Below are 22736 nucleotides of genomic sequence, written 5' to 3'. Positions count from 1 at the left end.
TCAAAACGTTTTGGAACAACGTCTTACTTATAGATAAAAATAAATTTAACATTTTGGGTTAAATTGTTGTATAATTGTAAATAAAAGAAAAAATGAGGAATTTAATCTGAAGAACTTAGTTGGATCAGTTAATCAGGACGGTGAAAGTGTTTTAGTGTGAGGGTGCATTACAGCATCAGGACTTGGAAATTTGGAATTTTTTGATTAAATAATGAATCATGCTGTTCATTTAAATATTTTAAAAAGCAATTTTAAACTATTAGCCCAAAATTTGGTAATCGGAAACAACTTTGTTTTTTATCGCGATAACGATAAGAAGCACAAGTTTGCGTTTGGTGCCTCAAAAATTGTCCTTATGCTTAGAAATACCCCCTCAATCTCCAGATTTGAACTTAATGTAACATATTTAGAGATATCTGGGGGCTATATTACAAAAATACAGCTTTGAAACGAAAATAGAGCTAGAAACAGTAAGACTCAAACTGGGGTTGAACACTTACTCAGAAATTACCCCAAAAAAAGAAAGAAAAAACAATGAAATCTATTCCCAGACGTTTAAAAGCTCTTGTTGATACTGCATGATGTTCTACTAAATAATAACTTTGTAAAAAGTTAGATTATTTACTAATTTTTTGACATTTTTTCGAAGTGTACGAAGACTTTTGTGAGATAGAATTTCCGGCACTTTTTGGTTTTTGATTTTTTAAAAATTATGTTTTAATGTTTTATTAAAAATCTTCATGTAGTTTTGTTAAATATAGATCATAGATCTTATAATAAAATACCTATTCCGAAATATTTATTCTAACCAATGGATAATGGCCTATTTCATTGAAAATCGTAGGTGTACGAACACTTTTGGGAGCCACTGTACATACAGATGTCACGAGAAAACTCATTGCAATCGATTTTTTAGTAAAAGTTTTTTCGCGAATACAATACTTTTTTGTTTTTTGTAAAAGGAAGTAAAAAAGATGGAAAAGGAAAAAAAAAAGAAAAAAAAAACTATGGTACACAGGTTTACAAGTTTAAAAAAAAGAAAAAAAAGTCGCACAGGTTTGTGAACGCAAAAAAAAAAAAAAAAAAACTGAGGTGATGTGTGCGTCACATGACTTCCTTTTGCACCAATTTAAAGTTATTTCCCCATTGTTGGCAATTTTAACGTGATTCAATAGTTAACACTCTAAATATCATCAACAATGGCCAAATTAAAACCAGATATTTAAAAAAAAATCGCCAAATTTGTCGCCAAGTTGGCGACCAAAAGCTTGGCGATATATTGCCAAGTGTTTGCATAAATTATAACACCACTTGAGTTTGCATTGAAATTAACATTGATTTCCCCCAAAAGATCCCCGTTGGAACATCCAAATGCAACCAAAAAGGGAGGTGCACAACTAGACCCCACTAGGAGTCTACATACCAAATTTCAACTTTCTAGAACATACCGTTCTTGAGTTATGCAACATACATTTGCACATCAATTTCGGGTGTCTATACGTTCTTAAGTAATTATCCACTTCTAGTCGGATTGAAAAAAACCTCAACGTTAATTCAGGGGTGAGCAAAATGGAAATTAAGGTTGAATTTTGAGTGAAATTTTTTTTACGAGTACAATACTTCCTTTTTTGTAAAAGGAAGTAATAATGCAAATTGGTTTTGAACCACCTTTATTTTGTCAAGTTCCCCAAATATTTTTTTCCAACTACAATGGACTCCCCCTACAACGCGATTCAACTTACGCGAAATGGCTATAACAGGAATTTTTCACGAGAAACAAATTTTAGAGCTGGCGCGAATTTCTCGTCCACAACTCGAATTTCTTTGGAAGGAAGTATTGTCTTCGTTATTGACAACTTAGTTTCAATAATGAAGCTTGCAAAGTAGAAGTTAAGTAATCTTATGAAAATGGAAGCTGCTCTCGTATTGCGGATTTAAAAGATCAGGAAGAGGGGCAGTTGCCATAAATGGAAACGTTATAAAAGAAAAGACGAAGCAACCGTATTTTAAAATGTATTAGATAAGAAAAACCATCTTATCAAAGAACATAAATCATCATTTTCATTTTGAACTCATAAATATTATTACCGTATCTACTGTACAGTATTACAGTGCAGCATTTTATTATTACTACATACTGTGCATACCGTGTTGTTTTATTTCATGTCCTTCTCTTTCCCACTGATCGAAAATTCATTTTGTGCATTTTTAAGTATTTTATGTAGAATAAAACAGCATTTTTATTTTTTAAATACAGTAAAAGTTCAGTTTTTTATGTAAGAAACCAATGTATAGTTGCGGAATGCTTTCGAGCAATTTGAGAGGTGTTTACAAATTTTCAAAAGAATTTGGTATCTTTCTAAAAAAAAATGTATACATACATTGTTCCACAACGCAAAATTTCGACTTATGCTAGGAGTCTTAGAAAGCATCATTTGCATAAGTCAGGACTCGACTGTACAGCACTGCAACGGAAAAGGAGGGAGGGGAATTGAAAAGCACAAAGTTTTTTTGAAATTCAAATTTTATTGGATAGACTGTATAACAAATGAAACAATATAAATATACAAAAGACCTTTTCCAAATAGATAATGAAGATAAATGGAATTCAACACACAATGGGCGTGATCTGAAGAATAAATATTTAACAGCAAGCATGTTTTACTGCTATGGTTTGCAAGCTTCATGATAGGGGTCAAGATTTCTTACATCTCTCCATGTTGGTGGCATATTATCCAGTAGACGATTACCACATTTACAGCAAGAAGCAGTGAAAAGAGTGTTATAGCTACGCAGCCACGTCTGGAAAAAAATTACAATGCACATTACTTTTCAATGAAAATCTTATAATAAAACTATTGTGAATTTTACCAGCTATTAACTACAGTACTAAATATGTCAATAAGATTTTTTTAAATAAAAACCTAAGTATTTTTTTCATTGTCAAATGAACATTACATATACAGGGTGTCCACCCTAAAAGTGGACCAATAGCTAATTCCCAAACCATTAGTGATAAGCAAATAGTTCCATTTTGAAAAAATCTTTAAATTGCGCAAGAACTCGAAATTTATGAAATTATTTGTCAAAAAATCGAATTTTAAAAAAGTTACAAAATTCAACTTTTTATACAGTCCCCAAGTCTTAACAATGATATTTAGTCATACCATTTGAGACACACTAACATTTACAACTAAAAAAATCCCTTTTCTACGACCAAAATGGACAGAGTTATGAAGTTTTGAAAAATCACTATTTTTGAAGACATTATGATGTGAGCAAGTGAGCTATTAAGGGCACGTTTGCGAATTGACAATGTGTGTTAATAGGTTTAAATTTATTTTGATTCTTGTCATTAGGAATTATTATTTTTTATTAGTAAGCATTATCAATAACTGAAAAGACTTTTCAAGGAAGTTCTGCAGATTTCTTTAAACTGTAGATTTTCTTTTCACTGCAGGTTTTCTACAATAAAATAGAAGAAAATCTAAAATTCTTGCAAACTACGTTATTTTGGCGGAAAGATGGCGAAAAATGTTGAATTTTAATAAGTCATTTGCAAGAACTTGAGATTTACTTTGAACTGAAATCTGCAGAACTTGTGCAAAATTGTTTTGAGTTGAAAAAAATTGTAGAAAATCTGCAGTTTCTGCAAATTTTCAGCAAAAATATCATATTCTAATTTTAAAAAGATTCTGATTTTTCTAGCGTTTTTGGCTTCCCTTTTCCTTATTTTTCTCAATCGATCTTCATTGACTGCAATGTTCTCCATAAACGAATGTTTTGGAAGCATGCATTAAAACACGTCCATAGCCGAAAATTGAGTGTCTTGTTTGAGATTTCAATCCTTCTGCATCCTGAAAATATTTCAATTACTTATAAAGTTTCGAAGTGTTTTATTACATGTTACCCTAACTCGACTCATTTTATTTATTATTTTAATAATTTATTTATTTATTAACATTATTTTAATTGCTCCTTCGTGCCATGTTAAGAAAAAAAAAAAACGTGGTTTGACACCTAGGTTTGGATTTTAATTAAAGTTTGTATCTTTGTTTTTTCTATGCATTTTAGAAAGTATAGAAAATATGTTTGGAGAATCTCAATCGGTTTAGGTTTCACAGAAAAGCATAGCAACAGTGAAGTTTTGCACACTTGAAAAAAAAAGAGAGAGCTCCTGTACAAAACGATTTTGATTTAGGGATCCCGATTTGTGGAAAAGGTCACGTTGGTGAAACACATTGATTGCTTGTGTATACATTGCTTGAAGTACTTGCAGAACAATTTTGGTCAAATGATTTTACGTTGCAGAACATCGCCAAGTATTTTGCCTTGGGGGTGAAGTGTTAAAAACCAAGTTACCTCACAAGCTAAACACAAAAGATAAGATGGAATATGTATCTCTGAAAATGCTTTTCAACAATTTTCTAGGATCTATTGGTTGGTCAGATCGGGGTTTTAGCTGCAGCATTCTTATGAATTATACTGATAATGCATGGTGAATGCAAAATATTTTTTAAACCTTAGGAAGAAAGTGGTATGTTTTTTTTTTTTTTTTTGTGCGTGTGTGTGTGTGTATAGTTTGCTAAGGGTATTTTAACATAAGCGGCAAATATTAAGCATTTGAAGTGGTGTCTGCAGCAGTTGCTTCATTTTTTCTTAGTAATAATGTAGATAGAACTTTTATACAAAAGTGACACAGCACTTAATAATGTAACACTTAATTGTAATGGGGTACTAAAATTTAGTTTACTTACCAATTGAGTAGCTGATGTGGGTTGATAATCGAAGATAATATGGACTTACACAAATGAGGCAGTGAGAAGCATAAGGATGTAAGTGACAAAATTAAAAATTTGGAGATAACAAGTACATATGGTAGGTGAACCTCTCCTCTGTCTTGGGGCAAGAGATGGTACTAGTAGCCCTGGTAGTTGCTGCTTTACAGCATGATCTAAAAAAAAAATTTCAATAAAAGCCTACCTAGGAGCTAATTTTTAAACAAGTTTTACTCAAAACTTGAAAATGTCCACTTGCATCCCTTTGCTTCTCCTTGTCTCAAATGTGCAAGTAAAAATTCAATTTTTCTATTTAAATGCTTATTTAAAACATAAAACCCTAAAAATAAATAAATAAATAAATAAACGCCTCATAAAATATTTATATCTAATTCTTTTCTACAAAAATATATTTCATTCTACATCTACAGTACTACATCTACTCAACTTAATATATTTATCAATGTTTCTTTTGAAATTTTTTAAAATATAATGCTTTTCAAATATTTGTCCGATTTATTTAACCAAAAATGTTTTTAATGCCATTTTCTTTGTTTTTATTGATATATATATATATATATATATATATATATATATATATATATATATATATATATGAGAGAGAGCATGGAGTGGGGTTCCGCAAATTTCTATTTTTTTTCTCTGAAAGTAGAAGGATCAAACTTTTAATCTAATTCACCACGCATAATTCATGCGTGGTGAATTACCCACTAATTCATGTCACCACGCTTGTGATAAAAGCCAACATATTGCCTAATGTAATTTCCTAAGTCAATCACAAGTTTCCCTGAGTGCTGCTATTTTAAAACTCCCCGAGAATTCCCTATTTTCCAGGTTTCCAGAGTGAGTGGCAACGCTGAAAATTTCCTCGAATTGAATATGGTAAAAATATTTATCTTATTATAGCAAGGCTTGATAAAAGTAATAAAGCAGAAATTAATCACTAAAGTGAGAAGTCTGAATTATATTAGTAATATATATCTAGTGACAAATAATATCGAAATGACAGCCATATTAAAATAATGTTTACAAATACAAATGTGACGACCAGCAACAGGCTCTGGGCCCAGCTAGGCTGGTCCTAGTCAATTAATTAGTCCCCAATGAAGATCAATGGCCCTCTTAAAGCTATCCACTCCCTTGCTCACTACCCCGCCTCTTCCGGTAAGCTATTCCAAGTGCCCACAACCCTGCTAAAGTAGTAGTTTTTCCTGATTTCCAAGTTAGCCTGAGATTTAAATAGCTTAAAACAATGACCCCTTGTCCTGCTTTCCCCGCAAAAATGTAATCCATTTACTTCTTTCATTTTGATAAATTTAAATAACTGAATCATGTCCCCTCTGACTCTCCTTTGCTCCAGGCTGTACATGTTAAGCCTATTAAGTCTGGTATCATAATCTAAATCTGAGAGTCCCCTTACTAATTTAGTTACCCTTCTTTGAACCCTTTCCAATACAAAAATATCTTTCTTCAGATAAGGCGACCAAAACTGAACAGCATACTCCAAATGAGGTCTTACTAAACTCCTATATAAAGGCAGAAGAACTTTCTTAGATTTGTTTGAAATAGATCTATTGATGAACCCAAGCATTTTGTTGGCTTTGTTACTAGCAATACTGCACTGTTGACTAAACTTGAAGTCCTGATTTATAAAGACATCCAGATCCATAACATTTTCTGCCTGATTTATGACTGAACCTTGTAAACGATATCTCATATGCTTATTTCCATGACCTAAGTGTAGCACTTGACATTTCCCTACATTAACTGCCATACCCCATTTATCTGCCCACTTAGTAATATGATCTAAATCCTCTTGCAGCTGTTTTACTTGTTCTTCATTTTCGACAATCCCCATAACTTTTACATCGTCAGCAAAACAATTCATGCTTCCAGAAATATTTTCATTGATGTTATTCATAAATATAATAAACAAAAGAGGCCCTAAAACTGATCCCTGAGGAACCCCGCTTAAAACATCACTCCAATTAGAATGATTTCCTCTCACAACTACTCTTTGCTTTCTACCAGTAAGCCAATTTCTAACCCAAAGTAAAGTTTTTCCTCCTATTCCAATGTCAGCTAACTTGCTGAGAAGAGCAACATGCGGTACCTTGTCAAAAGCTTTTTGAAAATCAACATAAACAACATCCACACATTTTTTGTTATCTAAAGCTGAGGTAACCTTGTCGTAGAAATGCAATAAATTAGTAGTACAGGATTTCACTAAGATGATAGAAAATTACGTTTACGTTTACGCTAGTACGTTTTAAACGTTGTTTCTTATTTGTACAATAAAGTGCAGGGAAACATCCTTAAAAATGGATAGTTATTGACAACATCATTTTTCAAATGTGATGCTTTCCCTAATTAAAATAATTTATATGTAACAGTCAAAAAGTTGATGTTCTTACTGAAATTTAATTAAGGAGCAACTGATTGGAAAATTTTATCAATATAAACATAGCAAGAGAAAATTCATAATATTTTATGTTGAAATATTTATAATGTTAAATTTCATGGAAACTTAATACAGATTAAGCAAGTTTAAGAAGTGGAAGATAAAAAGTATGAAGTAAAACTTTCATTTTACCAAAAATGATCTCACACAAAGGTCGGTTATATATGGTGAAACAAAATGCAGCATGGCAGCATTTGCATGGTCGGTAACCTAAAAGATGATTCTAATTAGAACAAATTAAAAAGGAGGAAAGCATTTACTATGTAGGGTTCTTCTTGCGGAAATGGTACAAATTGTGCCCGGCTCTTTAGAATTTTTTAAAAACTATTTGAATAAATTATCACCAACCAATCATATTTTTCTTTGTAATTCTCTATTTAACTATGGACAATTAAGTATCATTTTTTGTATATAAGTAATCCATATAGGGTTCAAAATTTTTTTTCTTTTGAATAAAAAGAAGTAGGAAATTACATTTCAACTTCAAGTCATTAGGATTTAAAATGTGATTTACGATTGCATGATACATAACAGTAACATAAATTATCAGGTGCATCAAAGGTTCTTAAACTGGGTGCCACAGGGAGCGGTGAAGGTGCTGTAAAGTGTCCATGGTATCAATATATATGTGTATAATTTAGATACACCAGGGTGTCCTGAGGAAATTCTAATTTTTCAAAGGGTGCTGTGAGATAAAAATGGGAATTCCTGAGTTATATTAGAACTTTTACATTAAAATCAAGTTACGACATAACTTAAAAGAAAAAAATTAGGAAAAATAGTGTTTTTTATTGATGTCCCAAAATCTCATCCACTCTGTAACAGTCACTTTCAAAACGAAATAAGCAATTAAATTTGAGTTGGGTAATATTTTTAAGAAGACTAAATAGAATAACCTCTTTGATTAGTTAGCTACTTTTTGAATTCTACAACAAAAAAATAAAAATACAGTGAAAAAATTATAGATTTCTTTTTCAGCTTATAAAAAATGCAAAATGAAAGAAATCACATGATAATTTCTTGATAAAACCATATTCGGAAGCAATGATAACCACACATTTTGTGGTTAAAATACTGATCAATTTATAAAAACTCAATTCAGGTACAGATTAATTTAATAATCTTGCCCTTGTGTTATAATAATTATGACAATGTGTCTAATTAAAAAACCGCTCATTTTATAGCATCTTTGAGAAACTATTTAGGGTTTAATTGGCTTGAAATGTTAAAGATATTTTACAACTACATTCAAAGTATATTAAAGCAAAATATTAATGTATCTGAAAGTAAATGAATCGGCCTACGGGATCCTAAAAAAAATGTAAAATAAAGTCACAAAAACTTTGTTATGAAACATTGCAATTGGTGCACTTTAATTTCCGGGGCTCCCTTAAAAATTTTTTTTTTTTGTAATCGCCCCTGGTCAACACACATGATGAGTCTTTTTTTTTTTTTTTTTTTCAAATTGGTAAACTGCTGACTGTCCACTCTGTTACATTTGCATTAAAGATAAGAAAAGAGGTTTTTTTCCTTGAAAATGCAGACTGCTCTGTACAGAACAGGTCAAAATATTTAAAAACTTTTCATAAATTACTTATGCACAAACCATTGGCCCTTTATCATACAAAAGAATAAGAACCAATAAACAATAGGACTAGTAGACAAAAATTATTTACATTGACAAAAAGGTCAATAATGTCGAACATGATTTGTACTATTTTTGCAAAAATAACCCACACATATACTCAGCTATACACTAAATGCAAATACATTTAAAACATAAACAGTTTAATATAAATAAATTAAGCTTAATGAAATTAGAAAAAGAAATGTTTTTGTCAAGAGTGAGGTTAACATATTTTATGATTGATAAAACTAATACCTTCTTAAAGACATCAAACCGTGATCCAGACCACATATCAAGCTACAAAAAATACAGCCATATTAAATTTGGTTTAAAATAAGAACATCAATAATCTAAATTAAAAGAGAAATGCCATAGAACTTAAACTACATACAAAGTTACAGAAAGAAATAAGTTAGAAGGAATCAAAGTAAGAGTAGTAAAAAGTTTTTTGTAATTAAATATTAGTGCCTTAAAACCAGGCTAGTTAGTCTGACCATGAAACTGTGGCAAGAATTCAGCACTAGTTAATAGGAAATATACTAAAACTGATTAGAAAACGTTATAAAACAGTAAAATGCAAGCAAATAAATAAATAAATAAATAAAATTTAAAATGTAATAAAGAAAACAAAACTGCAAGGTCATAAAACCTGCTTTGCATACTAAAGTATAAAAAGTTATTTTCGACAACAAGCATAAATTACAAACATAATGAAATGTTTAATAAATAAAATGTAGATTATGCTCAATGTGACTTTTTCCTCATTTTCAATGCATTTCTTCGAGAGTATATCATGTGTTAACTATGAATACATTTGAAAAATAAAAGAGTTTAAATTTATTTTTTTCTCAATATACATTTTAAAAGGTAAATGTTTTAAGCTTTATGTACCATTTTTTACATTAATACAAAAAATATATACAAGTATAATCAAAACACTAATAGTTACTACATTTGATTTTATAATAGCAGGGATCAAAGTGACTAACTGACAAAATATAGGACATATTTTGAAAAAAATACAGGACACATTTTGAAAAAATATAGGGTTTATAGGACATTAAAAATGATTAAATTTTGCATACACATCATAAAAAAGTTACTTTTTAGTACCACTGATGAAATATTATGCATACAAAAATTGTTAAACTTACCTTATTGATTCCTTACTGTCAAAATATAAAAATTTAAATTTCTCACTTACAAATAAATAAATAAATAAAAATGATGACGATGTTATGGGAAATTTATTTCAATTAAAAATCAAAATAGTTTAGCAACAAATTACATGAACTGCTTGCCTCTTTCTGAGCAGCTTTTAAATTTTTTATTAACAACATCTATTACGGCTAGCCCCGCCTCAATGTCAATCATGCATTTACATTTGAGTAATATTTAGGTTTTATATTTTGCCTTCTTATTTTTTCCAGATTTTTTTCTTTCTGTTCCTTATATTTCACGTGTACTCTGCTTTGTACAACAGGATCTTTTTTTTATTTATTTACATCAACATTTTCCACGGTTTTCCGAGAGCAACAATTGTGTCTAGACTCATGTTTAGTTTGTCACTAGTCACAATTCTTTTGTTTAACCTCTCTCCTCAGAAGTTAAGCCATCAAGAAAGTCAGGACAGCCTTAACAAGTGTGGTCAAATTAGGGTAGTGCAGCTTTTTATTCTTCAAATAAAAGATAAAATTCCAATACTTATTAATGGGGTTATCTGCTACATTCTTCTCCAAAAAAAAAAAAGGAAGCTTTGTTTTTTCAAGTTGACACCCTCTTATATTTTTCCTTTTATGTCAAAACTGTAAACATTTTCATTCCGACTTGCATCTTAAATTGAGAACCAGCACTTATATACTAGGCTGAATCGAAATTTTTTTTTTTTTTTGGAAATTCGAAATTTCATGTTGATAAAACGTTGCCCTTATAGCCTTATATGTACCACAAAAACATTTATCCAAATTAAACGAGCTGATGTATGCATCACATGACTTTCTTTTACACCAATTTAATGTTATTTCCCCATTATTGGAAAATTTAATGTGATTCAATAGAAAACTCTCTAAATCTCCCCAGCAGTGGCCAATTTGAAACCAGATTAAAAAAAAAAAAACTGCTAAATTTGTTGCCAAGTTGGCGACCAAAAGACTGGCGATAATCGCCAAGTGCCTGCCAAATAATAACACCACTTGAGTTTGCATCCAAAATAACAATGATTTCCCCCCAAAAAAGTGTGAAACACCCCATTTGGTACATCCGAGTGCAATCAAAAAAGGAGGTGCACAACTAAACCTCCCTAGGAGTCTACGTACTAAATTTCAACTTTCTAAGACATACCTTTCTTGAGTTATGCGACATACATACGTCACGAGAAAAGTCCTTGTAATTAACTCGGGGAATGTCAAAATGGATATTTTGAGTGTCTATACGTTCTTAGGACTTATCCGAGTGGGGTTGGGTTGAAAAAAAAAACTCAACATTAATTCAGAGGTGAGCAAAATAGAAATTAAGGCGAATTTTGAGTGAAAATTTTTTTGCCAATACAATACTTCCTTTTTTGTAAAAGGAAGTAAAAATATTAAGGTACACAAAATGAGGCCTTTTTCCAAAAAATTGATTTTTTCTATTTATTTTTTTAAAAACTATACATAAAATTAAAAAAAAAAAAAAAAAATCAATTTCAAAAATTACTAGTGAACACATATTTAAATCAACATTTGCAAAATAAAAAATAATAATGTATTTAAAATGAACAATTGAGTTGAAACATGAAAAAGCCCATATTTTTGAGTACTATGTGGGAGACAAATAATGCATAAGAGCAAAATCTCCTACTTAATGCTATTTAACTATTTTATTGTTTACATTTTTCAGCTTTATAATTTCTGAAATTTTACCTTGTTTTTTAAAAAACATATATAAAAATATAAGTTTTTTGAAGAAAATTATAAATTTTAGACCAAGTGCAGGATACTTTTATTATTTAACTTGAACAAATGTTTTTGTGGCACATTTGGGGCTATCGGGGCAATGTTTTATCCATATGAAATTTCAAATTTTTTATTGGATAAAACCAAATAAATTTTCGCCAGCTTTCCCTTTAAGAGCTTCATTTTTGATGAAGCAGGGTATAACTTTCAATGAAAGGTCACATAACTCGTTATGCATAAGGTGTAGAATACCTCTGGGGTACCAAAAATATAGGATTTTCTTTGGAAACATAGGATTTATAGGAAATATAGGATGGTTTTTGACCTTTTTTGAAAAATATAGGATCTATAGGAAATATAGGACGACTTTGATCCCTGTAATAGGTACATTTTAAAGTTTAGTGCCATTTCTATCCTTAAAAAAAAAAAAAAAAAAACTGGAAAAGTTCTTTAGCAGTATTTTTAACAAACTTGGTTTGAAAATCGTAATGACTTCTACAGAAAAATCAGGTTTTGCAATTTCCAACTTACGGCCAACCTTAAGAAATCTGACATAAATATACTATGCCATTTTTTGAATAACTTTCTCAAGTTTTAAAAAGTTCATCATTTAAAATAATTTTTGATATTTTTATTGAACATTTAACACGTAAAAGATCCTTTAAGAAAGTTATATAAAAAATTACTTTGCCATCTTCATTATAAAATTCTTCATTATATCCTTTAACAACAACCCATTCAATCGTCAAACCTCTTAAGATTATTAGTGCTTTTAGAGTCCTTCCTAAAGTGATCTAAAAATTTATAAATACATAAGGAAAATATAATAACAGTATAATTTAAATAACAATATAAATTAAATACAGAGCTTTAACAGTAAATTTAGTATAAAAATAACCAAATACATTTATAAAATAAAAAGAATTTTTAAAAATATATGTTAAAAAAAAAAGACAATGAGTTTCAAAACTGCAGCTAGAGAACGCTCTAAAAAGTAGAAAATAATTTTATTATTTAGATGCATTCGGTACTACTTTTTGACAAAATTTTTGAAGTTAGTGCAAAAACAATAATTAAAATGATGCATAACCATATTTTGTTTGCATTTTTCAGAAAACATACACAAAATTAAGGGTGAAACATACCATTTCAAATATGTGTAGTCAATGATCGAGTTTACATGAGACTTTTGTACCTCCCATTTCCTCCCTTTAACTCAGGGAAAACACAGTTGAAAATACACCGTTCACATACAAAAAAAGCTTATACCCTGTATCCAAGAAAGCGGTTTTACTCAGCATCTTTAGAGGCTATACCCAGCTAGTAAACTGTCACGTTTACTTCAGTCGATAGTAGAAGGAAGAAAAATCCACGTTTACCCTGGAAATAACTGGAATGTGGTTAAAAGCAGGTTTTTAGCGGGGTAGAAAAGGTCCATGTAAACACGGCAAATGTAATGTATATGAATGCTGTTGACCAATACCTATAGGTCGGCATATTTGTACTTTTACTCGGTGATTTACTTTGAAAATTGCACAACCTTAACACAAAAAAGATGCTTCTGTTAAAAATAAATAAAAGTACCAACATATGATTAAAAAACGAAAAGTCACTGAAAAATGCAAGAAAATAGTTTTAAAAATAATGAATTAACAAAATGTTTTCTCAGTAATAAGAAAAAAAACATTACTAAACGCATATACCAAGAGTACAGCAGGTGCTCCACAAGGTCTAACAACTTTAATTTGCATATCAGGGAACAAATGACATAGCTGGGCTGTCACTGCATCTACATTTCTGTATTTGAAAAAAAAAAAAAAAAAGAGAGAGAGAGAGATACTAAAATTTTAATCAATCAAATGATAAACATAAATGAATATAAAAGTTAACCAACTACATATTTTCAATAGTTACCTAACACATAAAAAGAAAAGAAAAAAAAAAAAAAAAGAGCAACTGAAATAATTTGCTCAAATTTAGTAATTTGCTCAACATGCTTTACATTTAGAAATTGTCATCTGTTTGATTCTATTAATAGCTTTATAAGGATTTTCAGCAGTGTCTGTTTTTAGTTTAAAAAAATTTTGTACATAAATATTGTTGCTTGTTTTTCTTTCATATATATCACCTAACATATGGGCCATGAGCCGCAGGTTGGGCACTACTAATCTTGATATCCCCCCTTTTTTAACACAATATTTTTCATGCTATGAATTTATTCTTGACTCATATTTTTCAGTTTAAGCTGCGATTATTTGCCTAAAAAACTTTTTTTTTTTTTGGAACGTAATCTGAATAATATGTTTTCTCTTATTTTTATGCACTATATGCGACAATTGAAGAAATCAAATAAAAATATATTGATTCTCAAAAACTCATACATATTATAACTAATATGCTTTTTGTTATGTACTAGTCATAAAATCAAAAGAAATATGCAAATCGAAAGTAGAAAATGAAAGATTGCAAAAAAACTATAGCAAAACAGATAATATGCCAGCCACAAGCCACATGGCATCAAAGAAACAAAAACAAACCAAATTAATACAAAGAATTCAACATGTATAACCGGAAAGTGAATCATTTTGAACATTCAGATTAAAAACAAATGCCTTTGTCATTGAAGATGAAAATAATAGGAAATTTATCCTCGAAAAATTAGGTTAGCGAATAGTGGTTTTTATTAAATGAAAAGGATCTGACTTGTTAAGTTTGCATAAAAAGTGGCTGGCAAACTAAATAAGTCTACTGTTCACCTGCTACTGTCTGAAAATTTAATTCAACCATTCAGTAAAAGATTTGAACATTCATAATTAACTCGGACTTACTGAGGAGCCACATTATGTCCAGTAGACGGTATACGATTCTGTTTGGTAACAGAATTGAAAGTGGATCTCTTCAATGAGTTCTGAGCCAAAATGGCATGAGCATGGGCACTGTGTTCAAGCATCTAGCGGAAAATAATAAAACACATAAAAGTTATAAATAAAATGCTATAAAATTATTTTAAAATATTTACTCTTAAGTTACAAAATAAATATATGTTTCAATAAAAAATATATGAGACAGTGAGAAGCAAACTTTTGAGTTAAACAGTTCAAATCCTAAGTAGGCTTCAGTCGCCAAGCAGTTCCATAAGGAGAAAAAATAGTGTCAACTTTATTACTTCAGCAGTCATATTTTCATTTATGTTTCATATATAGACATTGATTAGATGATGATAAACATGGTTAATACGAGCATTTTAAATTTGCATTATAGAAACTATTTTTAGCTTAGGGTACGGATCTGAGGACCACCCCCTAAAATCAGCTGAAGGTTTTGTGGCTTTTCACAAAATTCCATACATTGTAAAAGTGGCCACTTCACAGAATTTCTTTTTTTTAAATTAGACCTTTCACAAAATTTCTCTGGTAAAAAGTTCTTTGCCACTTTAAGCTCATTTCATTTGTCTGAAAGGAAAGCCTCAGAAAAAAAAAAAAAAAAACTCCAGCTTCCAAGTCATTTATAGGACAGCTCTTTTAGCTAAAGGGATTTTAGATTAGATTTATGATAGTTAAACATGCAGTATACGATAAGACAGGATTTTTTTCGCAAAAAAAATTATATACAAGAGCAATTCCGCATGATTCATGTTTCCATTTGACAAAGTTTTACAAAACTAAATGGTATATGTATTAAAGAGATACCATACCTGACTTAAAAATAAAGGTCTTTATAGTAATACCTGATCAAACCACCGATGGGTTTTGACAACTTCATTATACAAAGGTGTCTTGTCATATGCTGCATCCTGACTTAAAAGACCAGAATTTCCTAAATTTAAGGGAGTTGTTGGAGAACCAAGAAGAGTAGACGCAGTTTCTAAATCCCTGTAAAAACCATTTAAGAGAGTAAAGTTAGGCATTGTTCAATAAAATCAATTTAAAATATAAGCAATAACTATATGTGAATTAAAATCTGTAGTGTGGGTCTGACTCGTTCGAAACTGATGAAAGAAGCTTTCTTACTTCTCCTTTTATAAACAAAGTAAAGAACAAAACTCCAACTGTTTTTTGTCTTTATTTTTTTTATCATTTTATTGCACGTTTCATTGTATGAACTCCAAATAAAAACAAAACAAAACGTTTATAACAGGGGAAAAAATCCCGGATTGAAAAAGTAGAAAATAACCTGCCTCATACGAACTTGTACATTAGTCAGCGTTTGTTTAATCTCATTGATGAACTTCTCCCGTTCTTTTTCATCTTCTGGGATAGCTGCTCCATCACTTAAAGATCTAAAAACTTCCAACACATTGCTACGCAAAGCTCTGATTGATTTTAATGCACAGTTCAAGGCTTCTTGGTTAATACCTTGATCAGCCATAATTAAATTATCCGAAAATATAAATGTAATCCTAGAAAAAAAAAAAAAAAAAAATACTACGAACGCATACCCGCTTAAAACCAAAAACAAAACAAGCATATGAGAAAAATGAGTTTGCTTCAGTTCGTTTATCGATATGCTTTTTATTTCTTCAAAACTTTTTCACATATAAACTTTAGTTAGAAATTTTGAAACAATTTATTCGTCATAAATTGATACAAGTTTTCCAAATGTTATATCTTTCGGTTTACTCATTAATACTACTTATTTCCTTTTTTTATTGAAAACTTGACGTCAGCTCAAAAGACAGCTCACCTTTTTACCTTCGCGTTCAGCAAATTTTGATTTTGCTGTGTCGTCTGTTCTGTACGCTGTAATGAAATGACAATGAAGAAATAATTAACTATTATGTCTTGATGATCGTCAACTGCTTTTTATAAAATGCTGCTAGAGTTTGGAAATTATGGCACGATTTGTCGAAAAAACGTTTCAGTCTTTGAATTCTGTCCTCAACAGCTCGGGACTTTTTCAAAATAAACAAGATAAGTCCTCTATGAAACTAAACTTTCAATGGGTTTTAGATTTAGAAACATTTTCGAACAGATTGAAAAACATCGATTCAAAACAGGTATTTTTGTAACATTTTTTTGCCAACTACTCAAATTAGCTAACATGATTTCAAATTCTGTAATAACAATCCATTAAATATATATATATATATATACACATATGACAAGTTATGTACTACTAAAAGTTTGTTACTTTATGTTACAATGTTAAAGTTCAACTATTTATTTAAAACACATATTTTTCTCAGGTATTATCATGAAACAAGGGTTTTGAATTTTTCCCCCTTACAAAAATTGCTTTCAATTCCATGTATTCGGTAGTGCCGTACCGAAAAGTTCTCGGCTATATTTGTTACTCTGCCAAATTTTGACTCTAACACTTGATGAATACTGAGAAGTAAAGGTAAATATTTTTAACAGGGTTTATGCTGAGTACAAAACTTCTGCAGCAAAAAAAGAAAACAAATAGAAAAGAAGGCTAGTTAATTATTGGACGATTCTCAAAAATATGTCCCGTGCACAACGCTAAGTTTTTTTATTTTATTCAAGTAACTATTAATTAAATATGGGATTAACTGTTATGCTTATCAAAAATTAACTTATCAAAGCATGTATAATTCCCCAACAGCATTATTTTCTGAAGGCTTTGGTCAGCTGGAAAAAATAAAAAACTTAGTGTTACGCACGGGACATTTTTTCGAGAATCACCCTATTGCTGATGGTTAATAAGTTCATACCCTTCTACATGCCTCAGCGTGTTTCCTCCTCCAGTTGAAAACTCAGCCGGGATAGCTTTAATAAATTAAATACATATTAAATTGTATTTTTAAAATTGTACAAGTTCCCTCTACCCAATAACGTAGTTATTGAGGGCGGATGTATAGTAGACCTCAAGATTCAGAAAATTTTCAAGTGGCCAATGGCCACTAGACTCAAAAAATTTGGTGGCCACCAGTTTTACCGTGTTTTGAAAACAGCGCTCTAGTACAAGAATGGGCGGGGGGGGGGGGGGGGGAGATTTCAATTTGTATTTTTTGAAACAAATATTATGAAAGTGATGCTAAAGGAATGCTAACAAGAAATATAAATTATATTAATCATGGAAATATAAGAGGCATTGGGTGAAGGTTGGGAGTTCCTGAAGCAAATGATTCATTCCACCCATTTTAAAGTTTCATAAGGAAAAAAAGTCATTAAACCAAAAATAAAGTAGTATACACAGTACCATGGTCCCACAGTGAAAAAAAAAAGTATTTCCCATAAAAACAACAAATTCCTTTAAAATCTTTTTGTAAATCATTGCAAACGCCATGGTAGTAAAAATCAACATGCACTTTTCAGGTAACTAGTTTAATGAAAAGAATTAACTGTAAGAAAATTAGCACGAAGGGAATAGAAAAAATATTAGATAAGCATATGATTTGAATTTTTTCAATAATTAAGATTGGTTTTTGGGGGGGGGGGGGGGGGGCATAAAAATAAGTAACTACAAACCTCCTCCAATAATATGCAATTTAGCATTTACCAAGAATGTATTTCCAAAAAAAAACTTTTTTTTTTTTTGGAACCAAACATGGCGACTACGTTCCATACGCAGCATCTCCACATTAGGATGACTATGAAGGGAAATGATCAAAGGACTGGCTATTTGGCTTATATTTTAATCTGATGCGATTGAAGATTAAAAAATTACAACAGTTATTCGAATAAGTAGAAACTAGCCTCCATTGTTTTAAACGATTTTCAATGGAACGTATTCCTAATCGATTGCGAGTATTAACGTTCACATCACAGCAGAAATATAAGATATAGTTTATAGTAATTTAGTTTTTTTTCTTTCTATTTTTAATGATGTATAGGATTTTTAAAGAAAAACAGGATTTATGGGACAACATGGAATATTGTTTATGGCAAAGGAATGATAAAATGGGGCACACGGGGGGAGGGGGCGGCTTTCTGCGGTCAAAAACAAGTTGCCTTTTCAAGTTTTAAACTAAATCATCTGTCTTCCTATTTTGACGATTTTTTCAGAATAAAGGCTGTGTGAGTTAATTGGGAATCAAATAGGATCGGAACGACCTTCAAGGTTTTATGTAAAAAAACATACAATATGATGGGGGGGTTAACAAGATTTAATGCAAAACATAAAACTGTTTTAGAAACAGATCAATAATTAATCCTTAAAAAAACTACAATTAAGACAAATAGTTGGTTTTTAGCACATAAGTGTCTAAATCAATTAGAATTTTAAAAAAAAAATACTCTGAGGATAAAATTTCGCATTTTTCCAGAAAATAATTACGAATTACCCGGGAAAAAAAGATCACATTCTGCGTTGTTATCAATAGTTTGCACTGCAATAAACATCCAATGCCATTTTCGGAAACTTAGGCTCTTAAAAAGCCTTGTGTACTTGCCATCTTGGGAATGACCAAATATGGCGGCTACGACAAAAATTAAGAAATAATTTTTTGAATTTGTAGAGGGAAAACAATTTAAAAATAATAAATTTTCGTGAAACTATAATTCAGTTGAAAAGTTTTTTAGCACATTTACGTTCAAGGCAATGAGGATAAGATTTTTTCATTTCTCAAGAAAACTACATATTTAAAATAAATTTTAAAAAAAAGCAAGTTGCAGCACATTTTGCGTTGTTTTCATTAGTTTGCAGTGAAAGAAAACATCCAATTCTGCCTTGTTTTTAGAAACTTAGGCATTTAAGCATCGTGTCTACTTCCATCTTATAAATGACCAAAACTGGCGACTACGTTTCATTTGTAGCTGAAAAGACTTTTCGATTAAAAAACGATTTTCCAAATTGACCCTACCATTCGCAGATTTGTGCTTTAGATGCAGGAAAATGTTCTTCTCCCGTTAAATTTGTGCATAATTCCTGTTCACCCTAGGAATTTTTTTCTTTGGAACTATTGAGGGGCAAAAATGGCGTCCGCGGTCCTTTTTTATTTTATTGCCGGCGTCATTTTCCCTCAAGACTTTTATGTTAAAATTAATCTGAAATATAATCTAAAATACAATGATTTCTCTTGAAATCATGATTATAGTACGCTAATTACTTGAAAAACAGAGTCAAGACAAGGAGCTAACGCTCTAATCTTATGCAAATGGCTTCCTAATTCACTGTATTCTTGCTTTTTTTTACATGGCCTAAATCACGTAAGAGGAGCATTCAAGCATCGTAAAATAACCAACATACAGGCAGGCAGTGAGAAAGAACATGCAAGCTTTGTAAAATAAACAACATTCAGTCGGAGTACGGTCTCTATCGGTGAATCCTTATAGTACTGATGCATTGAAATTCTTTTCTTGGGATCTAAATTAAAAATAACCCCCCCAAAAAAGTTGGCGACTGTAGAAATTTTTTGGGGTCGCCAATGTTGAAAACTGAGTCGCCACGTGGCGAGTGGCGACCATAAATCTTGACCTTTAATGTATAGTTTTAAACATTCATTAATTGGATTTGTAATGTTAGTGAGTTAAAATTAAAAAGCGTTTGGGTAGAGTAAACAATGGGGTGTTTCAAAAATATATGTCAAAATAAAAAGTTTCTCCTGAATAACAGGACACCGCTCAATATTTTTAGACTTGTGGATATTAATATACTAGAAGAATTTTAGCTTCCTATTTCAACTGATAGTGGGTGCTCAACTCCCTCTCCCAAACTTCATATGTATGGGGAGGGTGTTAAAAATACATTGAACTGAAAAAACAATGCTACTACTATATGCGGGTAATATGCATACACATGACAATAAAATAATTATTTACAAAAAAACAGCTGGAACAATGAAATGTTTCTAAATTTGTGAAATTTTCAATGCTACAGCTAATGTTAAATTTAGGGGTCATTGAGCACCCTCTTAAAATTTGAGTAAGAAACTAAAACTTTTACAGCATAATATTATTAGTAATGTCTAAAAAAAACTAGTGCATATCCTACTTTCTAGCTGAAAAAAAATTCTTTTGAACCACCCCAGTAAACAAGTCTTGGTTCTGTTATTATTTCATGACACAATAATCAATTATAAGTGCGCAAATGGTTAACATGATAAAAGACTCCTTGGAATGTATAGAATCAAGCGATAAGTTTCTTTTTTGAAAACTTGTATCTTTTTACGTGGTTCTGATGCTCATTTACTTATTAAAAATCTTATCAAGAGTAAATCAAATTTCTGTACCTCTATTAGCATGTTTTATTCATTTGTTATTAAACAAGAATCTGTTAAAAATTTTCTGAGTATTATTACCTATTATGATAGGCAATAATGTTTTTATAATCTACTGATTCTTTATTTTTTAAAAAAATTCATAGGATGAAGAAGATATTGTTATGATGTACCTATCAGCAATGGAAAAAAGATTAGCCGAACCAGATGTAACAAATGTAAGTTTACGTTTTATTACCTAAACTTCTAGATCCATCCAGTTACTTATTTCAGGCAATAATGAATAAAATGACATTTTGACGTTATGTGCGGATCCAATCCACTCAACCCAGAAATGACATAAGTGACAAATGAGCCTGGCACGCCGCAACATCTGGAATATGATAATCAATTATACGTTTCTACTGGATATTGGGAGAAAACAAAACTAAGTACTTTAATTTAACCTAACCATAGTTCAATCAGTTGTTATCTTCCTTCTGTCTGCATTAAATGTGTTGGTTCTCATAAATCTTCATGATGTACTAGAGAACAAAAATTTCATGATCAGATATTTGGGTCTAGACTCCTCTACCCAAACATCTTTGTCCACTTTCCTAAAAATAAATCTTTTGGTTGTTACCATCTAATGCAACTTCAGTTTTACAGCCTATGCGACAAAGAATGACTATAATCACATTGATATGTTTTTTTTAACCATTCATTGAAAATGTCCAGTTCAGAAGAAATTATAATTGAAAATCATTTGATGTCACTTATCTCTTTGACAGTGCATTAAAAAGCATTTAAGAGGTAACAATTTAATATTGGTTCGTAAATGCAGTTCAAGAATTGTGTTATTGGTTATTTTAAAAAGAAAGAAGAAAATACTTTGATAATGTGGATATGGACAGTCACAATGAAGTCAGAGTACTGTGACTGGGTTTGAAAAAAGTACCCTGTTTGTGGAGATGATTGCCAACTAATGGCTTTGTAACTTGTAATTAAAGTTTTGTATGGTGTTAGTTTAAAAAAAAAAAAAAAAAAAAAAGAAAGAAAGGAAAACAAAAAAGGAAAAATCTTTAATTGTAATAAGGAAAAAAAAACTTAGTAACTGAGTAAGTCTCCCTTTTTCCATTACTCTTAAATTTGAAGCTTTTTTTTTTTTTTTTTTTTTTGAAATTCAATAGTTGTGTTGTTTTGTGTTCCAGTTATGCAGATGTTTACTTTTTCTAATTATACTTAACAAAAACTAACTGTTTAGCTCCCACCCCCTTCTTCTTTACTATGTTTTTTAGTACTTTAGATATGGAACTTTAAAGTTTTACTGATGAATTATATTTTAAACTATAGGTGCTTGTTTCATGTTTGTTGGCGAAAAAAATTGAATCATGCTCAAAACTTAAAAAAAAAAAAAAAAATAATAATAATACTTTTATAGGTGGAAATAGAAAGAATGATGAAACTCTGCATGGTTTGTGAAACTATGGGTTATTCAACAACTTTTATATACATTCATTCCTTGAAACTTGCTCAAAAAGGAAATTTACAAGAAAAACACACAGGTAAATAATTTAATTTTTATTTTTTTGAGACTGTAATGCTGCCGGCAATATTTAGTAAAAATAATCAAATGCAAAAACGCTATTGATTTTACTCAAGGCTATGCTTAAACATGCCTTTTATTTATTATTTCTTCATATTATTAATTTATTTTCATTCTTTTTGCAACAAAAGTTTTCTCAGTAAAGTTTTTTTTTTTTTTTGTGAGTTGCTATTTATATATTTGTGGTTAATTTAAATATGTGTGTTTTGT

At 30.3% G+C, this 22736-nt stretch overlaps 2 protein-coding genes across 3 annotated transcripts in view; one reads left to right on the top strand and one right to left on the bottom strand.

Annotated features, from left to right (window-relative positions):
• Positions 1 to 2517: 2517 nt before the first annotated feature.
• Positions 2518 to 16263, bottom strand: LOC129222776 (mediator of RNA polymerase II transcription subunit 27-B-like). 2 transcript variants are annotated; one of them, XR_008580610.1, is made up of 9 exons: positions 15998 to 16263; positions 15548 to 15692; positions 14649 to 14770; positions 13524 to 13617; positions 12507 to 12614; positions 9143 to 9184; positions 7393 to 7470; positions 4758 to 4954; positions 2667 to 2802 (listed from the first exon to the last, which is right to left on the bottom strand). XR_008580610.1 is itself a non-coding variant. In XM_054857311.1 (8 exons), the coding sequence occupies exons 1-8, from the start codon at positions 16186 to 16188 to the stop codon at positions 2668 to 2670; spliced, it is 915 nt and encodes a 304-aa protein (XP_054713286.1). In that variant the 5' UTR covers positions 16189 to 16263; the 3' UTR covers positions 2518 to 2667. The 2 variants fall into 2 exon arrangements, 1 of the variants encoding a protein (XP_054713286.1); XM_054857311.1 differs by lacking the exon at positions 4758 to 4954 and having other exon boundaries at positions 2518 to 2802.
• Positions 16264 to 16533: 270 nt separating this feature from the next.
• LOC129222775 (AP-4 complex subunit epsilon-1-like) overlaps positions 16534 to 22736 on the top strand; it is a 30003-nt gene continuing 23800 nt past the window's right edge. The window contains exons 1-3 of the mRNA XM_054857310.1: positions 16534 to 16816; positions 21088 to 21159; positions 22362 to 22485. Of these exons, the coding sequence (XP_054713285.1) occupies positions 16652 to 16816; positions 21088 to 21159; positions 22362 to 22485 (361 nt within the window). The 5' untranslated portion in view covers positions 16534 to 16651. The remainder of the gene's footprint in view (positions 16817 to 21087; positions 21160 to 22361; positions 22486 to 22736) is intronic.

The sequence above is a fragment of the Uloborus diversus genome, chromosome 5, assembly GCF_026930045.1.
Source record: "Uloborus diversus isolate 005 chromosome 5, Udiv.v.3.1, whole genome shotgun sequence".
In the NCBI taxonomy this organism is placed as follows: Eukaryota; Metazoa; Arthropoda; class Arachnida; order Araneae; family Uloboridae; genus Uloborus; species Uloborus diversus.
Note: the sequence above shows the minus strand (reverse complement) of the source record. Positions and strands in the feature narration are given on the sequence as shown.

What these genes read in the sequence shown, in the direction of transcription:
- LOC129222776 (XM_054857311.1), bottom strand. Translation starts at nt 16,188, where the DNA reads ATGGCTGATCAAGGTATTAACCAAGAAGCCTTGAACTGTGCATTAAAA. An exon ending in GAGCACCTGCTGTACTCTTG is followed by an intron (nt 12,615 to 13,523) that starts GTATATGCGTTT and finishes ATAAATTTTTAG; the next exon opens with ATCACTTTAGGAAGGACTCT. An exon ending in GGTTTGATGTCTTTAAGAAG is followed by an intron (nt 7,471 to 9,142) that starts GTATTAGTTTTA and finishes ATCATCTTTTAG; the next exon opens with GTTACCGACCATGCAAATGC.